The sequence below is a fragment of the Malus sylvestris genome, chromosome 15 (genome assembly GCF_916048215.2).
Source record: "Malus sylvestris chromosome 15, drMalSylv7.2, whole genome shotgun sequence".
NCBI lineage: Eukaryota > Viridiplantae > Streptophyta > Magnoliopsida > Rosales > Rosaceae > Malus > Malus sylvestris.
The window spans coordinates 50,754,874-50,777,838 of record NC_062274.1 but is presented as its reverse complement, the minus strand read 5'-3'; the positions used below and the strand labels follow the sequence as shown (position 1 = coordinate 50,777,838).

The window sequence follows — 22,965 nt, the reverse complement described above, 5'->3', positions numbered from 1 at the left end:
ATTCGGCAATTAAAATAATTTTAGTAAAAATAATGTGTTCCAAATTATCCTATTACTTTTAGAAGTCTTATAATTTAGTTTTTATTTATTATTATTATTATTATTATTATTTACAAACGATAGTGTTTGTTGGTTAAATTTTTAAATGTAAAGGGAGAGAGAAATCGGTGGAGATAGAACCTGCACCAAAATACCTAAACTTATTATTTTTCAAACTTCATATGCTAGTAATAGTTTTGTTTAATACTTCTATTGATAAGGAAAAAATTAGAAACAATATTAAATAAAACGATACGGCGTCGTTTATACCAAACTTATCTTCTTCCACGCGTTGTGCTTTGAACAAGAGAACGAATTCTCCTTTTGAAGATTGAAAGAGCCTGAGAGCTTTGGCGACACACGGAGGTTACAAAGTTGTACGGAACCTAAATTCAAATGACTCAGTCATGGCGTATTGCAACCGCTTCAAGCCGTTCCCTCAATCGCTTCAGTTGCTTTGAGCCGTTTCCTTCCAAGTCGAGTTGCCGACAAACCCAAAAGAATCGAGCCGCTCCCAATCCCTCTCCTGCTTCGGGTGCCGAACTCGTCACCAAGCTGAAGCTCCCGTGCTTCATAGGTGTAAATTTGCGTAGAATATTACTACAATAATTGATAAATTAATAAATAAATAAATAAAGAGTAAAATAATAAAGGAGTATTGGCGGATTTATTATAAACAATACTGCACAACCTGGTAGTTGATTGGTTGGATACGAGGAGACCATACTCATCTCTTGCCTCTTGGCATAACATTTTTTTATGACTTCCTAGGTCAGACAATAGTACTGCAGTTTTTAGTACAGGAACTTACAACGTTTGGGAGCTCCAAACAAAATGGGTGGAGGTCGAAATTTCAGAATTGAAACTCTACTCGAAAATTTTCAAGTCGTAAAAATAAGGGTCCGTTTGGAATTTTATGAATTTTTTTTTATAAAATATTTCTTAAGACTTTCTTTAGAATAATTTTTAATAAAATTCAAGAACTTGTTTAGTATAAAATTTTTAAATTGTTTTTCAGGTATTCACAATTAAAATAAAAATTAAATTTCTTTCTAATTATCTCTTTAATTATTTCTTCTTATTTCTTAATTTACTTTCGACAACGAAACAAATTAATAACATTGTCACTTCAAGTACACAAATGTCCTCTCAAATGCATTCAATAAAAAATAAAAACTAAAAACCAAAAAGTAAAAACATAAGGTTAAATTTTGAAAGCTCACGAAAGTGGTTTTCCATTTTAAAATAAAACTGAAAGTAATTATAAACAAGATTTCAGTTTTCATTTTTCAAAATAGTAAAAAAAAAATCGAAAATAAAATAGTTGTCGAACAACTCATAATGTTTTTTGTTTTGATTTCTATATTATATTAGAAACACAAACACTGCATGCTCACAATATTTGAATTAGTATCATTATTCCTTCTTTTATTTATCAGGAAAACAAGTTCATTGGTTGATCCCGATCTGTTGACTTTGGATACACATTGTGACATAAGACAACTTGAATATTTCATTCACTTGTTTTTCTATGGATAAACTTAATCATGGTTAGCAAATAAACCTTACCTAGCTTCAATAAGTTGGATGTTTCCTTGTCATTTTCTGTTCCCAACCAACACCTTTGATTAATCAGAAATGACGACAAAATCGGGTTTATATTACACGTTAGCATGCATTGTTAAGATAGAGACATATATGGTTGATCCAAGTTTTATATTTCCTTGGGTAATGTTGTGTTACCTTAGGACACCCTAAATTGGTTAATTAAAATTAAAATTTAATATGCATCTCATTAAATAGTTCTTAAAGTGTAGAGAAAATAAAATAAAAAGAAATTAAGAGCTCGCTTGTCATGTAGAACTAAATTGGAATGGATAACTCTCTAATTTCAAGGCATATTGGAGGTAGAAGTGAATGATTTTTCATTTAGATGAGATTAGAAAAGTATTGTACATAAATAAAACTCATCCCTTCTAATCTTATAATTTTAGAGAGGATTGAAACGAATAAATTTTCTTCATAAGTAATACATATTTTACATAATATTTTTATTTCTCCCCTCAACATATCTTGAAATTAGAGAAATTATCATTCCAATTCAATCCTCATACGGTCATACCAAAAGAGGGCTAAAACTATTGGTTATTTGACCTAAAGCCTAGTTCAGTGACGTGTGATGGCCTTGTTAGATCCCCCTCAACCCCACACACCAACCAAACCACGGGGTTTCAAAAAATTCCAAGTAAATACCTAAGATCAAAGGCCACACGTTGAACCCAACATGATCTCCAAGGGCAAACGACCCATATTGAGCACAAGAATAGAAATTTTAGCACTACAAATTCCATTCTAAATTATATCAAAAGCAAGAGCCTAATTGATTAGCAAACCCAACTTTAAGTGGCAGGCCTTGTGACATTGGCTGGGGTCTATAAGGATCGTAGTATATCAGCTACTCACCTACTTGGGGTTGATGTACCCTACTAATCTGAGTTTAGAGCGTGCTTGCTTCGACATCGTCACAAGGTGACACAAAAGTAGTCCAACTCTAAGCTTAAGCCTGGTGGATTCTATAGAATGATACTAGGACACAAAGTCACTTTGCATCAAAGGTTAAACTTAGAGTTGGACTGAAAGGTTACATTGCAATATTACTTTGACATCGTCGAGAGGTTATCGATTTTTTATGCGAATTCGTTCCTAGCCAAAGAAATATTGCAAACAAAACCAAAAAACTCAAGCCAAACTCAATACTTGATTTCATTTTCTAAATTAATAGCTTCGATTTTGAACAAAAATTAAGAGAGTTTTGACAACTCCCTCGCCTTATTCATTGCTCAAAATTTTCCATTCCGCTATATCTAGCCTGACGGAAATGATTGCGAAATAAGATAGAAAAGAATTACAGCAGCAGAGAGGAGTTGAAAACTTATATCAAATCCTAACGCTGAAAGAGTGTTTCAAGCTTCCCACATGAAGCACATGCTCTCCCAAAGCAACTTTTCTGTTTCCAAGCTCATCAACCACACTCAAGTGCTTGCAAACATCCACATTGAACTTAACCAATGCTTCTCTCTGAGCACTCAGGAATACCTTCTCAAAACCCAACAAGTGCTTCTGAGGTGACTTGTGCACCGCGGGAGGGCTTGAAAACACCATCACCGTATGGCTTCCGCTCATGCTCCCCACGTTCTTCACCCCCAAATGGATATCAAAAGCTAGATTTTTGCATCTTTCTTCCACGACGTCAAGTGACTTGCAGCTTGATGAGTGGCATACATGACCCTCTTCTAAGGGAATCGATACTAGCTTAGGTGCTCGAACTAGTTTGTGATTGAAGGTGGAGTAGCTTAGCCCATCTCCAAACGAATAAACAGTTTCACCAGTGTAGAATCTATAAGTCCGGCCAGGGTAACCTTTCGATGCATCCGGTCTCATGTTCATGTTCGTCATTGGAACCTTGTCTACATAAGATTGTGGATACCATGTCATAGGTAGTCTCCCGCCTGCGGCAATTTATAACAAATAAGTCATCTAGCTACTATTAGGATAATGATATGTATATATGTATATATGCACACATATATATACATATATATTATATGAGCATTGAAAATTTGAAAAATGAAGAAAAAAGGGACTATAAGTAGCTAGCTTACATGGATTATAATGACCAAAAACAACATCTGCTACGGCGGCTCCACCAGCTTCGCCGGGGTAACCAACCCAAAGTATGCTTGTAATTTTAGTATTGTTTTTTGCGAAAGTAATGTCGAATCCTCCTCCAGACATTATTACAAGGATTACTGGGCCCTGGGATGCCTTTGCAACTTCTGTTACTAGGAGTGTTTGCTGGCCCGGAAGATATAAGTCAATCCGGTCACGACTCTCTGCCTCAATCGATTGATCTGCACCCACGACAAGTATAGTTGCATCTGCTGAGGCTGCTATCTTGGTAGCATCATCTACCTGTGCAGTACCACAAGCCACATTGGCGCAGGCAGGAACAAAACTTGTTGCAACTGAAGCACTTAGGCCTTGCAGAATAGTTGTATACTTGCACGGCGTGCCTGCAAAATTGTATTTCACAACAATAACTTAAAGGCACTGTAGTTGTAGTTTCGTTTGATACAAACTAGAAAATTAGTTCAATTTGTTATGTGTAGTGTACGTATTAGTACCTTCGTAGTTTCCGATCATTGTCTTTGTGACATTGCCATTGGGACCAATGACCGCCAAGGATTTGATGGCCATGGGAGACAGAGGCAGTGATCCTGGACTGTTTTTTAGCAGTACTATCCCTTGCCTTGCGGTTTCACGGGCTAGCTCCTGGTTCTCTGAGGTACACACATCTTTTGGACCAAGCTTTCCGTAGGGTTTGTTGCTGGGATCACCATCAAAGAAGCCTAGACGCATCAAAGTGGCAAAATTATTGGAGATGGCCCTGTCAATGGCGGCCTCGTTAACGAGTCCTGCTTGGACTGCACCTTGGGTGTATTTTCCCAGGAAAGATCCGCAGTTGAGATCCAACCCTGCCAATATAGCCTTAGCTGCAGCTTCCTCTGGTGTTTTGGTGTAGTGTTGGTTGTTGTAGTACACATCTATTGAATCACAATCCGTAACAATGTATCTGCACCAATATCCAATCCAATGTTATTTATGTAACTTCAACTTCAACACCTACATATTCTCAACCATCCACAGTAATATTAATAATCATACAACGGAAAGAGTACGTACCCATTTAGTTTCCATTCGCCTCGGATAACTCCAGCAAGAAGGTCGGGATCTGCACAGGTTGGTATCCCATTAACCTGGTTGTAAGAGCACATGACACTCGCAACATTGCCATCGATAACACAACTTTTGAACGGCGGTTGAAATGTGTCGTCCATATCTTGTTTCGTCACCTAATAATCACAAGCAACACGAGAGAAATATTTGAGACGAAAATTTTGTGCAAATTAAATCAACAAATTTAATTAAGAAAATTCTTCTTTACCACTGCATTAAAATGGTATCTGTCAACCCCTTTCCAATTGTCTATATCATAGGCTGTATAATGTTTGCAGCATGCAGCAACCTTAAGCTTATTCTTATCACCATCGTCGGTTTGTTGAAGGCCTCGAACATATCCGGATCCGTATTTACTCGAGAGCAACGGGTCTTCACCCGGAGTCTCCTGGCCTCTTCCCCATCTTGGGTCTCGAAATATGTTAATATTTGGTGACCAATATGTCAGTCCTGCCAATCCCACATTGTACATTGCTCTGGCCTCCGTCGAAACCACCTGACAGAGCAGAAAGTAGCCGTTTAGTTACATCTATTTATGCCATTGGTAATTGCACGAATACAAAATTAATCATATTAGCATATATCAGTAACTATCGATGTATGCACTATTTAAGACCTCTTATATGACCACTGTAGAAACGATCGATGTATGCTCTATGTAAGACCTCTTATACATTTCACTTTCTACCTTTTCTCTTTTTTTCTTTTGGTTCCATAATATGAGGGTCAAATATACAGTGATTATATAATCGTCCCGTTTTTGCTTATAGTTGAATGAGATCCTTACTAAGAAGGGTTTAAGGGTTTTGACTTTTAAGTATAGAATTATAACTTCAGAGCTTAGGGTTACCGAACCGGTTCAGGGTTTACCATCATACACCTCGATCCTATGGATGTTATCACTCAAATTTTACAATACCAGCAAATGAGTTGACCATTTCATGCACCAATCAAACTCATGGATATTAGTGCTTTTTGTTTTTTTTGTTTTTTATAGAAAACATCTGTATGATGGAATCAGATGACAGACAATTTGTTGTGTTAAAAAGTAAGCGTGACACATTCAAACAAAATGATCAGTCCGCCATTATTTCAATCATATACTTTGCCCAAATTTGGATCTATCCATCTCAATAATCTACGTTATCATTAGGTTATGCATTATACAACTAATTGGTATAAAAAAAATGTGTATATATATTTATACTGTAACAAAAAAAAAATGTGCATGTATAGATATATATGCTTATTGATTGAGCTTGTTTTTCATTAAATTATGTTCATCATTTGTCCAGGCCTTTCCTGTCCAAAAGATGATATTTTTTCATTTTTATTTTTAATATTTTTGGGGGAATGCTTTCCCTTTAAAAGACATGATAAGTTTATATGTGCAGTAATCAATGTTCACATGTGATCGATCAGTATCAGTATCATCCCCCCTTGTACGTTTTCTTCATCTGCAAGCTGGAATGCCCTAAAAAGTGTATCTACTTGGGGAACCTGTGACCCCAAAAATCAAACTTTTTCACCAACTACTACTATTTTCCATGAAACAGTAAAATCATATCAAATTATTAAACTAACCTCCTTATTTTTTGGTCAATATAGAACTAGCCTCTAACCACTATTCTCCATCTATGATACAATCCGCGGATTTTATTTCAAAAAAAGGAATTTCAGTAGCTATACTTGACTACTTGACTAAGGCACCTCTTACACCATTGGCCAATATGTAATTCGGTAACCAAAATAAAAATAGAGTCCAAATATTTGTTAGAGATGCCCTACAAATGATGTGATCGGGCAGCCCTACCACTAACAATTTTTCTCCTATTTCAAATTATCTAATTAAATGGAAACCACTGACGGATGCTTTTCTGTTCAGTAGCTGTAAAAGCATTTTTCGGATACAAAATGTGTACAACTTCAGAGAATTATAATACATATATCTGTCACAATTTATTAGTGGGTTTAAGCTTGTGACGTTCAGTTTAGATCCATCAACTCAACCATAACAAAAAACAAACTAATAAATACTAATCTATGTAATGATTATTGATGATGGTGAGGATGACAGTGACACAAATGGCGATGAAAGATTCAAGATGTAAAACAAAATCTATGATTAATCTATCCAACTTTGATCACGTCCTGGAAAATTGCTAATTAGTTAATTTTAGCCACCAATAACCGTGTGCACGTTAATTCTTTAGTAAAATCAACATCATCAAATTTGAATGAAAATTATATCCAAAGCAACCAAACATGATGCAAATATAAGTAGTGTGTTGCATGGCACGAATATAATTGACAGATTGAAAGTGGAAGAGATGAAGCTATTAAGTAGTGTCAGTTGCGTACTTACCCTGCCAATGGCTTCAAAAAGAGAAGTATTGAAAGAAGCGGCAGTGAGGATGACCTGAGGGAAGCTGGTAGCTCCGGGAACGAGACTCGAAAACTTGGTGCCAGGGCCGACGTATGACACGCCGTGTAATGCCTCCGACCACCACTCATATTTGGGAATTCCAAGCCTGCTCACACTCCCTGCACTGTTCACCAAAAACCCGATTTTCTCTGGTAATGTCAGCCGCTTCACCAAGTCCGCCACTCTCGCATCGACCCCCAGCGATGTGTCGCAGAAGGCGAAGCTCGATAGGGTGGCGTTGCTAGCGACATTGCAAGCGAAAACCGGTGACGATTGGCCTAAAACGCCCTTCAAATTTTGCGAAAAGAATAACAAGTATTGAAACAAAAAGGAGCAAAGGAAAACAGAGAACCGAATGATAGAGGAAGCCATTGTTCTAACTTTGAAAGGAGGGGTGGTGGCTTCTTTAAACAAGTTGCCAAAGAATCAAAAGGGTTGTTATCCTTGCCTCAATGCCTCCTATGCCTTCAATACCTCATGGGTTTGTAATAGCACTGGTAGTTACACACACACACACACACACACACACACACACACATATATATATATACGTATAAGTATATACGTAAATTTAAATAATTATACAATAGAAAGAATATGTGGTGGGTTATTGTGAATAATTAGAATGTAGAAAGTAGGTAGGCAAATGCGAAATAAAAAGAGAAGTACGAGTAAATAAAAACACGTTGTTTTTTAGCAGCCCGTGAAGGGCAATTGGGAGGACTAATTAGTAGCTTCCCTTAAATGGGATGGTGCATGACATGTGTTGTCATTGGCAGGAAGCACCATTTTCCATTTGAGAGACTCTATTGTAATGTTTTGGTGCTAGAAAGTAGAAAGGCAGTAGGAAGAGATAGGCTAGTACTTACTACTTGGTACTTGGTAGGGGGGCTTATGTATTTATATATATATATATATATATATATAGACATAGTTACTATCGCTTATACGAGTCCGTGAAGGATTTCCCCTTTTTCTATCTGTTTGGGATTGGGTCTTCTGCTTCTGCGTTTTGGGAGTGTATACTGTATAATATATATGCCATGCATGCATGTGAATATGAGAGAGAGAGAGAGAGAGAGAGAGAGAGAGAGAGAGAGAGAGAGAGAGAGAGAGAGAGTCATAGGATAGGACTAGAGGAGGACAATAGGACATGGTTTGCTGCTTATGTTGGTATGAATTAGTGCTGCAGGTTAATTTGAGCTTCTTTTTGAGATTAAGAATTGGCCAATGGGGGTCGGTTTTGGCATACTCAATAACACTCACGTGAAACGGTAAGAGAGATTCTCCCATTCATCATATTTCGGCTCTATCCTAACCCAAGCCAACCCTAGGTAAGTCATGCACTTGATACAGCCCTACAAATCACAATACTCAACGTGCTGCTTCTCAATCTTTTCATTGAATAGGACATTTTGTAGGGTTTTTTTTTAATAATATTAGTATTATGGTGTAGATATTTTTGTTTACTTATAAATGATATCGTAAAAGACGAGTTCTATATTAATTTATTTCTTCACACCATAGTGTAAATATATCATTGTATCACAAAGCCTAACAAATATGTAAGAACTTGCAAAATACCAAATATAAACAATTAAAATAATAAAATCACATGTAGAGAGAATGTGAGACAGACTTGTAAGCTGAGAACTCACAAAAATCTGACTGCAGAGGAGAGTAGCCCTAAATTGGTTAATTGGTTAGCAACAACATTTTCTTCTCATAACACATGCGAGCAATGTAAAATCATATGCTGTAAACGAAAAAAAGACATTTTTTCTAATGAGTCTGAAGAGACAAAGAAGGGGAAAACCTTTCATAAATAAAACAAAAAAAAAAATCACGCTGAAAAAATCGAGCACAGAGCCAAAGCCGAACCAAATCAGTCATATTAATTTGCTCGGTTTTGGGGTGAGCAAGACAAATCTAGTCATACCCACCCCAATCTAGAAGTACATGTATTTTAGTCTAAAGTTTAAAACAAATTCTAAAGTTTAAAACAAATTGTTTATAATGTTTGGTTTAGTTACTTTAAAAAGGTTAAAACGGTATTCTAACTTTGGTTTTGATAGTGGTCCCACCATCAACCGCACTTTCTTTGGAGAGACCTGTCAGCAACTGACTATTCACTATGCTAATATTGTATCTTAACCTGTTTTTTTTAGAGAACTTTAATGAAAAGTACCCGGTACTGTTCACTTTAACGAAAAACCATATTTTTACACTAAAAAGTCAATCCTGGTACTATTCACTTTACCCTTTATTTTGTCCTTATCATTAAAACTCAAAGTTTTTAAACCATTTTCATTAGTTTTTTTTTTTTATCACATGCACAATAGGGCAGATGAGTAAAACTCTGAGCGGCATCTGTTGCTCTTAAGAATAAGGTAGTTCATTTTTGTGTTTCTTTTAATTTTGGGTGCATGAGAAAAGACTATGATGAGAAACATCCAAGTTTCTTAGAGGTGATCCAACAATACTTCTTTGTCAACGGTTGGAAGATCAGAGGGTACCTCGTGGTGCCTTTACGTAGTTCTATAGGTTGCATGGTTTAGTCCTTATAAATGTTATTTTTCATGTTGGTTGGACGTGGGTCCTTTGTGGCTAATAAATTGTATCGTATTCTTGATGAGTTTATAATTATGAAGTTATAGTGTTTTTGTTGGCATGTGTGGACTCTTAGTTATGTTTGACATGATTGTCCTATATATGTTCTTGATTTTTTTTTAATAAAATTTTTGGTTAACCTCAGTGTAATTAGAAGTGAAACCACTCAATATATTTATATTTATTTTTTTTTCCAGATATTCGTAAATTATTCAGCACAATTCTCATTGGTGAGAAAGAGCTTGTCATGGTTTCAAATTTTCTCCTCCTATAATATTGGGTATATTTTTGGTAAAAGAATATTAGCTGTAATAATCGAGGCGGCAATTATAAAATCAATCATTGTAGGCATCCCCACATTTGCATTGTAATCATCTACGCGGGGAGTGTACTTACTACTTATAAGTACTAGGGTATAATTCCTAAAAGAACTAAAGAAGTAGGGCATAATTTCAAAAGAAACAACTAAGTACTATTGGTGAGACAAGCAATTTGGTTTGTATTAAAATTTATTTGATTAGTTTTATACGCACATTATAGATTGAATACTGAGTATTAACTATATGTGTAAGGGTGTTGAGTTTTTATCCATTCGTTATGAGTTTGAAACTCTCTCATCTCTTAAATTAATGTAATAGTTTCGAACTCTTACTCATCCTCTTAATAGTAGTAATTTTCATTTCTCGTGCACTGTTGAGATTTCTTAACAAAAAAAAAAAAAAAAATCCTATATGTGAATTGTAAAAATTCCAAATGCTTTTGCTTCATCTAGCTGTGCATGCATGTACATGGACATTAGGACATTTTAGGGACCCTCGTGACTTTGAACTTTGTCTTGTGGCATGAGGCTAACCATGCATGGTTCAAGATGGTACCGTAACAAGTACATAGCTGCAGTGCTTTTTTTTTTAATGCAAAAATTAATTTCTCGGGCATAAAGAAAACAATTTAAACTATATTATTTCATGAATTTATGTGACAAATGATTAAACCTCTAACTTGATTGACACTATATTATTTTAATATTTTAGTAGATAGAGGGTTGAGTTTCTATCTATAAGTCCGGTTTGGTTTGGTACTTTCCATCTCCTTAATTATTGTAATAATTTCAAACCCTCCTCTCACCTTAATGACAATAATTTCGAACGCTTCCGTCACCTTAATAATAATAAGCGAGATCTTTAATTTTATTTTTAAAATAAGATTAAAGTCTAAATACCCACCAAACCTTTAGGGGTGATTCCAAATTGATTCAAACCTTTTAAAACATTTCAAATAACTTCCTAACGTTTTGAAAAACGGAGTTTTAACGAAAAGCCCACGATACTGTTCACTTTAACGGAAAAACCACATTTTACACTAAAAAGTCAAACCTGATACTATTCACTTTATCCTTTATTTTGTCTTTATCGTTAAAACTCAAAGTTTTCAAGCCATTTTATTAGTTTTCCTTTTGAAAAATGGACATTTGTTAGGTTCATTAGTGTTAAGTGATGAAGTGGAAAATTATTAAAACGGGTTTTTACTCTCACTTAATGCTAGAAATATCATCATTTATAATGTTGGTAATAAGGTCATCACTTAACACTAGTAACCTAACATATGTCTAATTTTAAAATGTTAAGTAGTTATTTGGAATGTTTTAAAAGGTTGAAACTAATTTAAAATCACCCCAAAAGATTTAGATAGTTATTCGTATTTAACCCTTTAAATAATATAGTTAGTTTTTGATAGATATTATATGTGTGAGGTGGTTGAGTTTGTTTAGATTCTGTGAGTTGAGATTATGACAAGTGTCAAGATCTTGTGAGTCTTATAATAGCTTAGTAGCTAAGCAATGTAATTAGATATATACAACATATAACTGTAAAGGAAATAACTCTTAATTCATTCAATACAAAAGAAATACTTTATCTCTCTACAACAGTTCTTTCTTTCTGTGCAAGAATATTGTGCTTCTTTTTGTTTACATCGTATCATTCGCCTGAAAAGCTTCGTGCTTGACGGTTTCTGATCTTGGTTCTTCTGCTTCCGCTCAACTGCTTCCATTGACGGTCGTTCCTCTTCTTCTTGGGATCTTGATCGTTCTCTGCTTCCTCGACTGGGTGCATTCTCTTCTTTGCACACCAATTGTTTGTTCTAAGTTCTCAGAAAAATTTTCATCTGGGTTTTTCTCTTGATTTGCTACAATGGTGACTTTTACTCAGTTGCAGATTCTTCAATCTCCTATAACGTCTCTTATATCAACAATTTCATCTTCAGTGACTGTTAAGCTTGACGATTCCAATTATCTTACTTGGAATTTTCAGATCGAGTTGCTTCTTGAAGGCTACGGTCTTATGGGTTTTGTGGATGGGTCGCATTCGTGTCCGACTCGCTTTGTGGTATCTAATTATGCGGATTCCTCTATTTCTTCAAGCGTTGTGTCTCCGACAATTGAAAGTGATGAATTCAAGGTTTGGAAAATGCATGATCGGGCATTGATGCAATTACTTACTGCTACCCTCTCTCATTCTGTTGTTTCCTATGCAATTGGTAGTACTAGTGCTCGTGATTTATGGGTTCGCCTCAAGGAACAATTTTCAATTGTTACTCGGGCCACGATTTTTCAGATGAAGTCAGAATTGCAAAACATCAAGAAAGGTACCAATTTGATCTCTATGTATTTGCAAAGGATTAAAGAAGCTCGTGATCATCTTGCTGCTGCTGGGGTTCACTTTGATGATGGTGATATTGTCATTTTAACATTGAATGGTCTATCCTCTGAGTATAATACCCTACGGTCAATCATTTAGGGGTTGAGAGAATGTTATTTCCATGAAAGATCTTCGATCTCAGTTACTTGCTAAGGAAGCAATGGTTGAAAATGTTCCTATTACTCCCTTCTTGTCTGCAATGGTTGCCAGAAATAATAACAATGACTCGAAGTCTTATGGTGAATCTTCCAAGACTCACTTCTCCAAATGGTACTTCATATGGAGGTTCTTCTGGTTTCAAGCCAACCTACAACAAGAACAAAAACAAGGGCAAATTTCAGTACAATTCTCATAATCGGTTTGGGAACTCTAAGCCTATGGGAATTATACTGTGAATCAAGCACTTGGAATTCTTGGTACATCTCCACCAAGGCAACCTAGTTTTTCTGGTACATCTTGTTAGATATGTGGGAAATTTGGAACAAGTTTCGAAATTCTGATAGTGCAATTTCTGAGGGGTGTCAAATTTGTAGGAAAAAGAATCATAGTGCTAAATATTGCCATTTTAGGAACTCAAATATGTCATCTTCATCTCCTACAACTATGCATGTCACAAATACTACGTTCAGTAAACCAAGTGCTCCTCCTCAACAGTTTTGGCTCACCGATTCAGGAGCTTCTTCACACATGACTGCTGATATGAGTAATTTGTCACTTGCTTCCCCATATCCCACTAATGAAACAATTCAGACTGCGAGTGGTGCAGGTTTATCAATATCTCATATTGGTTCCCCTACACTACATACTCCATTAAAATCCTTGCAGCTTAATTCCGTTTTATATGTTCTTAGATTGTCTCAGAACCTATTATATATGCATCGACTGTGTCTGGATAATAATTGATGGCTGATATATGATGCTTTTTGCTTTTGGATCCAAGACAAGGCCATAGGGAGGATCCTCTTTCAAGGACGTTGCAGTAATGGATTGTATCCCATCCCACTTTCGGCAAGGCGTAAAACTATACCTGCACAGTATCAGGCTGCATATCTTGGACACCAAGTATCTTCTAGCCTTTGGCATAATCGATTAGGTTATCCCTCAAATTCCGTGGTCTTTGTCATGTTAAAGAAATGTCATCTGTCTGTATTACCTGACTCAGTGTCTATGATGTGTCATACATGTCTGGAAGGCAAGTTTTGTAAATTGTCATTTGTTTCTTCTGTGTCTAAGTCAATTCATCCATTTCAAGTAGTTCATAGTGATGTATGGGGCATTCTCCTTGTACTTTTATAGATGGTTTTAGGTATTATGTGACATTCATTGATGAATGCACAAGACATTGTTGGTCGTTTCCTATTATTAATAAAAGTGATGTCTTCTCCACATTTGTTGGCTTTTACAACTATATTTCAAATCATTTTGCCACTTTAATGAAAACCTTACAGAGTGATGGTGGGGGTGAGTATCTTAATAAACATTTTCAAAAAATTTTGTTGGATAAAGGAGTAAAACATCAATTGTCATGCCCTTATACTCCTGAGCAAAACGGTTTAGCAGAGAGAAAACAAAAGCATATTATTGAAACCGCTATCACCTTGTTACAAACAGCTGCCTTACCTTCAATTTTTTGGTCATTTGCATGCCAAACTGCTATGTACCTTATTAATAAAATGCCATCATGTACCCTTCACCAAAAATCTCCATTTGAACTATTGTTTAAAGCTATTCCAGATATTAATCATCTCAGGATTTTTGGGTGTTCAGTTTTTCCATTGTTAAAACCCTACAATAGCACCAAGTTACAACCCCAAACTACAAAATGTCTTTTCTTAGGCTATGCTTCGAAATACAAGGGGTTCATTGTTATGACATTCTTCATGAAAAATATTACATTTCCAGGCATATAGTGTTTGATGAGTCTGAATTTCCATATTCCATTTTATCTTTAAAACATCATGTCTCCACCAATCCTACTTCTAAACATGTCTTCATCTCATCATCTCCTTCTATATCCATTAATAGGGAGAATCATTTGGTTACAATCCCATTACCTAGGACCACTACTCTGTCTGATACTGTGTCATCTAGCTCTGATCATCACAGTGGTTCTCACAGTGCTTCCTTACAATCCATTACTGCATCAACAGATCAACAATTCCCTGTGGCTCCTGAGATACCATCTGCGACATATTCAGAGACATAGTGAATCTACTTCTGAGAATCATCATGAGACTGGTATTGAGATTCATCATGAGTTTCAACTTGATAATCTGCAGGTTATTCTTCCCATTCCTCATATGAATACTCACTCTATGCAAACAAGAGCTAAGAGTGGTATTTCAAAGAAGAAAGTTTATCTTTCAGTTGTTCAAGATACTTTACCAGTGGATTTGTCTCAGACTGAACCGGTTACATATAAGTTACCTTTCAAGTCTTCTTTGTGGTTGTCTGTTATGGAAGAAGAGTTGCAAGCTCTCAAAGTTCAAAACACTTGGCCTTTTGTTCCCTTGCCTACAAACAAGAACTTGGTAGGCTGCAAGTGGGTGTTTAAACTTAATAAACATGCTGATGGGTTTATTTCCAGGTATAAGGCAAGACTTGTTGCCAAAGGGTTCAATCAAGAAGAGGGCATTGACTATGGGGAAACCTTTAGCCCTGTTATCAAACCTACTACAGTGAGGTTGGTCCTAGCTTTGGCAACAAATTTTGGTTGGTCTCTGCGTCAACTTGATGTGAAGAATGCCTTTCTTCATGGCATTCTTCAAGAGGAAGTTTATATGTCACAGCCACCTGGCTTTAGTGATCCTAATAACCCCACACATGTTTGTCGATTACATAAGTCCTTGTATGGCTTAAAACAAGCTCCAAGGGCATGGAATGAGCGATTTACATCATTTCTTCCTTATCTGGGGTTTCTTTCTACATATTCAGATCCTTCATTGTTTGTTAGGCATGTTGGAAAGTCTGTGGTCATTCTTCTACTGTATGTGGATGACATTATAATCACCGACAGTGATTCTGAGGCTATTACTGCAGTAATTACAGCTTTAACCAAGGAGTTTGATATTAAAGATTTAGGCATTCTTCATTATTTTCTTGGGATACAGATTACTAAAAATTCCAGTGGCTTGTTTCTCTCTCAATTCAAATATGTTTCAAACTTGCTGCTCAAGGTCGACATGGTTCATTCCAAACCTTGCTCCACCCATTGTTTACCATATAATCGGTTACTCAATGATGATGGTCACCCTTCCAATAATCTTTCTTTATACAGAAGTATTGTCGGTGCTCTTCAGTACCTCACCTTCACTCGACCTGATATAGCGTTCTCGGTTCATCAGGTGTACCAATTCATGCACTGTCCTATGGATTCTCATTATGCTGTTGTGAAACGCATTCTTAGATATTTGAAAGGTACTACAGATCTTGGCATTCAATTCACAAAAGGGGAATTAGATTTACATGCCTTCAGTGACATTGACTGGGCTGGAGATCCCAATGACAAAAGATCCACCACTGGTTTAGTGGTGTATTTAGGACCTAATCCTATCTCTTGGTCCTCGAAGAAACAAAAAATAATCTATCGGTCCTCTACAAAGGTTGAATATAGAGCACTTTCAAGCACTTTTGCTGAAATTGACTGGATTAAACAGCTTCTACAATTTATGCATATTGAAGTTCCATGTCCAACCACATTGTTCTGTGATAATATGTCCGCAATAGCCCTTGCCTATAATTCAGTGATGCATCAGCGGACGAAGCATATTGAGATTGATGTCCATTTTGTGTGTGAGAGGGTTGCTAAAAAGCTTCTGCAAGTGCATTTTGTTTCTTCGAATGAACAGTTTGCTGATGTTCTAACAAAGGGCTTGTCTACTCCCTTGTTTCAAACACATTGTTACAATCTCAGACTTGGCAAACCTCACCCTGAGATTGAGGGAGGATGATAGATATTATATGTATGAGGTGGTTAAGTTTGTTTAGATTCTACGAGTAGAGATTATGGCAAGTGTCAAGATCTTGTGAGTCTTATAATAGCTTAGTAGCTAAGCAATGTAATTAGATATATACAACATATAACTGTAAAGGAAATAACTCTTAATTCATTCAATACAAAAGAAATACTTTCTCTCTCTACAACTGTTCTTTCTTTATGTGCAAGAATACTGTGCTTCTTTTTGTTTACAGTTTCTTCCACAATGAGATCTTTATTCAATGATAACAATTTGTAAACTGTTTAGCTAGTAAAACAATTTGACGTTAACTAGTTTAGACCCATTTCATAATGTATTTCAATATGAATTGTTCATTTATTAAATTATTAGTAAAAAGACATTCTTGCAATAATTCATTCAAATCAAAACCTATTTGTATCTTACTATGATCATATAATGAATAAGACGAATACAATATTTTCTACACATAGTAAATTAGTTACGAATCAATTAACTAAACAATTATTTTGGTTAGCTTTTACAGATTTTTGAATGAAAATTTTGTGTTAAAAAAAAAAGATTTGAATCACATGCGGAACGATTATTTTAGCACCGTACTAACTTACTGAGATGCATATATATACCACTATTGATACATCTCTAGCTATTATATTCCAACTGAAACAACATCTCTAGCGATTATATTACGGCACAAACACAGCAGAGATTCACCAACAAAAAAATAATAATAAACACGGCAGAGCAGTTGATCAGAATGCAAGCTGTACAGCTGAAGCCTATTTTACTCTCAAAGTAATCAGTAATGAAAATTAGGTTCACATTTTTTTTTTTGTTACTCTATGATTAAAATTCTATCATTTTCAATTTTTGATCAAGATCATTGGATATTAATAACATCATTAATTATTTGAATAATAAAATATTTTTATTTTTAAATATATTCCTTTAATGTTAAAAATGTTACAATTAGTATATTTATATTTATAGCTAAATTTTTTATCATATATTTTTATTTTTAGTTTGTACCTATTTTTAATTTGCAAATATTTTTTAATTTGTACCAATTTTCTTTTCATTTTTAATTTGTACCCATATATTAGTTTCTCTTTGTGCCCATATTTTTTAAAGTTTTATTTGTGTTTGTACGCATGTGTATATCGTCACGTGATATTGTATATTTAATTAATGATAGAAAAATTACATATGATATATTTATGTTTTATGCCTAAACTTTGTATCAATTTTTAGTTTGTACCCACTTTTAATTTGCAACATATTTTTTTTTTAATTTGTAGTATTTTCTTTTTAGTTTTATTTTATGCCCATGTATTAATTTCTTTTAGCGCCTATATTTTTAAAAATTCATTTGTATTCATAATTTGTAATCTTTTATCTGTACCCTAATTTATTTCTAATGTATCCATTCTTCTTTATTAATGTACCACTTTGTTATATGTGAAATGTACCAATTTTTTTGTAAAATGTACCACTTTTTTTTAACACTATGGATACATTCTTTTGCCATTTATTATTTCTTATTTTTACATAGTTTTTATCCATTTATTCAATCAAAATGTTTGAATTTTTTTTATTATAACCGTTTCTAATAGTATTATAATGAGGGATTTTAAATTTATAGGATTATAAATCTCATAAAATATCAAACAATTAATGTCAAAACTATAAAAATAAAAATATTAATAGTAATATAATGAGGTGTACAAAGTCAAGGGACCTCGACCAAACTTTGAATACTATTAAGATTTTAATCAAAGAATGTTAAGGATTAGGGACCGCATTCAAAATATCCCTAAAAAAAACTTTTGAGTGAAATGTCATTTTAGTCATTAAATTATCACTTGAGTGAAAATTAAGTCCTTAAACTATTTTTTTTTTCAGAAAAATCAGTTACTGAATTATAAAAAAGAAATTGCCAATTACATCCCTAATATTATAGTCGAAGCTACTATATTCAAATTTTCGTCAATTTAAGTTACGTTACTTGCATGTAATACACATTGAAGGGTAGATTGTTAATTTTTCATAAATAAATGGTGTATGGAGTTAACCTTGGAGGGTAAATTTGATGTTAGATTCATAATATGTATGAAATGTTAATGGATTGTAGGCAAGAAAGTGACGGTATTACACTCTAAAGTGTGTAAACTGACTTAAGTTGACGAAAAATTGAATAAAATAGCCTTGAATATAATACTAGGGATAAAATTAGCAATTTTTAATGAATTTAGTGATTTATTTTATTGAAAAAATAATTTAGGGACCTAATTTTCACTGAGGTGATAGTTCATAAACTAAATCGATACTTCACCCAAAATACAAACATAACATGCACGTCAGTGTAAATTAGCCGTGCTTCTTTTCTCATCAAATCTTATATGTTCTTTTTCTAATATCCAATTTTGTTGATTCGTTGGGACATTCTGAAATATATATACCAAGGATACTAGTACGAAGAAGACACAACGGAAGTGTTCGGTTAAGGGTTTACAAAAGATTCCCTTTTGTTAGAATTCTGAAAATCTAAAGAATTGAAAAAAGCTATCGTTTAAAAAATTGATAATATGATGGAAGTTGAATGAATACAACCCTAAAAATCGAATGTAAAGTCTTGGGAAAAACTCTAATTGCAAACTAAGGAATTAAAACATGAAATTACAAATTTACTCAAAACACGCAATAAACTTAAAAGTTGTTTTTAACCTCTAAACGATGTCAAAACATCCAAAAGCGTCTTATGTACACTATTCACCGCGCCGTTTGAATCACGTTTTTCAGCCCCTCGTCAGAAGATTCAGGCAAATTATTTATATATAGTATTTAATTATGGGTGCCAATTTTAGACCAAAAAGAAGTTATGGGTGCCAATTTAAAAAGGTCACCACGAGTGACTTTATAGCTTTTGTATTCTTGTTAAATCCTAAGGATATTTTGTGGTTAAGATTTTCTGGCTGTTGAGGTCATACAATCGCTTAATTAATATGAAGAAGATGACAACTTTATACAATTGGTGCCTTTGAATATAAACTTGATTTGCACGTCACTTTTTTTTTATGTATTTTGACCGTATCAAAAAAATATTGCAGCAATCAATCAATCACTCTCCTTATGCATGTGCATCAAGAAGAAAATAAATATTGCAGCAATCAATCAATCATCTCTATATGCATGTGTCAAAATATTCCTATGATAACATGTATTTGATTAAGTAATTTTCGTTTTCAATATTGCATAGTTAAGTTTTGACATGTTTAAAATTAACATCCGTTGAGAATCCTCGTTGTAGTTTCATTTTAGTGTTAAAAATGAAAAAAAAAATTGTTAAAAAATGTTGCTACTGCCAATCTGTATGTGGAACGAAAAATTACTACCTTTTAACTCAAGTTTGTGAGCAGTTCTGCTATTACTATATGTTGTCAAATGATCACAACTTAAATATTATTTTTATGAAAAAAATTGAGATCTAGCAGCGACTGATAATTAAAGAGTAAATTGGAAGCCAGTGAATAAGGTTAATTAGGTTTGTGACAAAAAATAGCAGCGGGCATATTATTCATCATACATGATGGGCTTTTCCTTTGCTTTCCATTCACTCGACGACCGAAATTGGAAGAATCATTGCATTTGGATATTTGAAGCTCTTCAAGTGGTTGGCAGGTCAGTTTTCACACCTTCGAGTATATATCCAGTATTTTATTTAAATCTTAATTAATACCAGCTAGGTGAGTATATTTTGTATTATAATAAATTGTAGTTATGGTCCCTTAACTTTAACTCAATTAAAGTAATGGTATCTCAACTAAAAATTCATTACCATTGGTCCCTTAACTTATCAAAACATGCAGTTATGGTCCATCAACTTATCAAAACGTGCAGTTATGGTCTCTCAACTAAAAATTCATTACCATTGGTCCATCAACTTTAATTCAACTAAAGAAATTGTCCATTAACTTTAACCTAATTGTAGCAATGATCATTCCAACATAACTCGTTTTGACAAAAATTTTGATGTAGTTGACGAAAATGACCATAATTACATACTTTGATCAGTTGAGGAACTCTAATTATATAAATGGTTATTCCAACATAACTTATTTTGACAAAATTTTGACGAAATTGATGAAAATGACTATAACTACACATTTTGATAAGTTGAGGGACCAATGGTAATGGATTTTTAGTTGAGGGATCATTGCTCCAATTTGATTAAAGTTGAGGGACCATTGCTATAATTTACTCATTAACTAGTTTGTTGCATTCGAGTGTCTCAGCCCCAAAAAGTACTCTGTATTGGAGTTTTGAATGGAATCTCATTTTATTTTAGGGTAATGTTAAGAAGATAAAATTGGGAATTGTTATTAGCACTCTAAAAATTTCATTTGGCACTTCACACTTTATATTATTAGAAAGAAAAATACACTTATGAGGAGTGTAGAATGAGATTTTTGAAGTGCTAGTAACAGTTCCCATAAAAAAATTTAAATCAAATTTGCAAACCAAATGATGTGGTTGTAGATGATTGGATTATTAACTAAGTGTCAATTAACGTGCTTGTTTTTTATTGGTGACACGTCATTTGGTTTAAAATTTGGTCTCCCTAGCGTTATCGTTTATTTTAGGGGTGTGCTATTCCCACTCATTTTTTTACTTCTCACACACCTCTTGTTAATTTATGTCATTTGATCTTCTTCAATTCATCCAATCCGACAATTGAAAATTAAAAGAATGTGTGAGAATTAAAAAATAGTGTGTAGATATCACACCTCTTATTTTATTGCCTCACATTGGTTACAATAAAAAATTTGTCACACTTTAAAGCAATTTGTCACTCTTACCAAGTGATTAGAAAGATGGACCTTGAAGAGAAGAAAAGTTGAGCTTGAACCCTAAATTTGGGCTTTGTTGTGTGATAATTATATATATTTAATCAAAAGATGGACTTGGAGCACGGGCTCTAATAATTAAATTTAATAAATAATTATTTTATTAATTTTCAGATTTAATTATGTAATTTTTAAATAAACAGACTCATCATTCTTGGTTAGAGAACCACAAAGATATTCGCCAGAAACCAAGTTTTTTGGTGCTGAAATCTTGGTTTGATCGTTGAATCTGGTGAAGCAGAGGTCCATCAAACTACAAGCACTGAATAAGGACAAAATTTTGGTTCAAGGAATTATAGTATGCAAGCATCAATCATTGTTTTTGACACACCCCGTCCCGAAGGAGGGCATGCTGGCCGTCACGCACACACACATACAAAACTTTCTTTCTCTCATCCCAACCATCCATTTCAAATTCCTTTAATCTGGGCCATCCAAATTTTAATAATAAAATTTATAAAATGCCCAAACTTCAAACTTTAAAATCTTTTTCGTTATAACTCCAAATCACGAACCGTCTGCGCCCACACGTCCGTAGCGACGAGTATAACGAGGATATCCAGCGGTGTTCTGACAGAATTCACAAAAGTAGGACTCACCCTCGGGTGTTTCATCTTGGTAATTGTATTTTTTTTAAAGCTTCTGAACTGTGTAAATGGTTACGTCACTCTCACGTAACGGCTAGCATGCCCTCCTTCGGGACGGGGTGTGTCAGTTTTAGTTGTTTGATAATTAATTTCGTTTATTTATAAGTTGTCAATATTCTGAGTTGCATTTATTATTTATTATTTATTAGCATGTTCGAATATATATATGTCATTGATTGTTGATTATTATCTAACATTTTGAATTAAAATATATGCACAAAATGGAAGTGAAGGTATGAGTTTTGAGTAACGATTTTGACACTCCCTAGTTATTTGTGACACTCTAAAAAACTTGATGCATTTAACTGTCAAATATTAAACTCTGAGTGTGAAAACAAGTGCCCGCTAATTCAAGAAAATAGAGTTTTCGGATATTTCTAAATATGTTGGCCTATGATTCGATTGCGAACTAGTTATATCCTCATAGAACGAAAACTGGCAATTTACTCTTTACAGTCAACATCGAATGACATCTCGCAACTATTATAAACATTATTCTTCTATTAAAGTCAACACGTATGAAATAAGAAATATACTCGTATTTATACATATATAATTCAATACAAGTTTACGCAAATTCATACATAAGACATGAGACATGCAAACATGAGGTGTATAAAGTTAAAAAACACAATAATTTGCAATTATATGTAGCTTCAAAGTAAAGGCATAAGAGAGAACGCCTAGGCATAATAATAATAACTATACTTAGTCGACTCATGAAATATCAAACATGAGTGATGGAGGTTTAAGAGATGAATCTATATATGTAGCGGCTGCAGGCTGTTGCCTAGAGTAAGGTAGGGGAACCAGTGCAAGTAGTAGCCACTGTGTTATGGTTGGTGTCTTCTTTCACAAAATAAGTATGTCCGGGACCCCGCGGTGTTGGAT

At 34.3% G+C, this 22,965-nt stretch overlaps 1 protein-coding gene and 1 long non-coding RNA gene across 2 annotated transcripts; both read right to left on the bottom strand.

Annotated features, from left to right (window-relative positions):
- Positions 1–183: 183 nt before the first annotated feature.
- LOC126603677 (uncharacterized) lies at positions 184–876 on the bottom strand. Its single transcript, XR_007616327.1, has 2 exons — positions 731–876; positions 184–639 (listed from the first exon to the last, which is right to left on the bottom strand). It is a non-coding gene; the product is annotated as an uncharacterized LOC126603677 (long non-coding RNA).
- A 1,902-nt stretch (positions 877–2,778) lies between these two features.
- Positions 2,779–8,101, bottom strand: LOC126603663 (beta-xylosidase/alpha-L-arabinofuranosidase 2-like). The gene is made up of 6 exons (XM_050270594.1): positions 7,202–8,101; positions 5,045–5,332; positions 4,783–4,952; positions 4,224–4,672; positions 3,702–4,112; positions 2,779–3,548 (listed from the first exon to the last, which is right to left on the bottom strand). Exons 1-6 carry the CDS (start codon positions 7,631–7,633, stop codon positions 2,977–2,979), a joined length of 2,322 nt encoding a protein of 773 aa, XP_050126551.1. The 5' UTR covers positions 7,634–8,101; the 3' UTR covers positions 2,779–2,976.
- Positions 8,102–22,965: the final 14,864 nt, after the last annotated feature.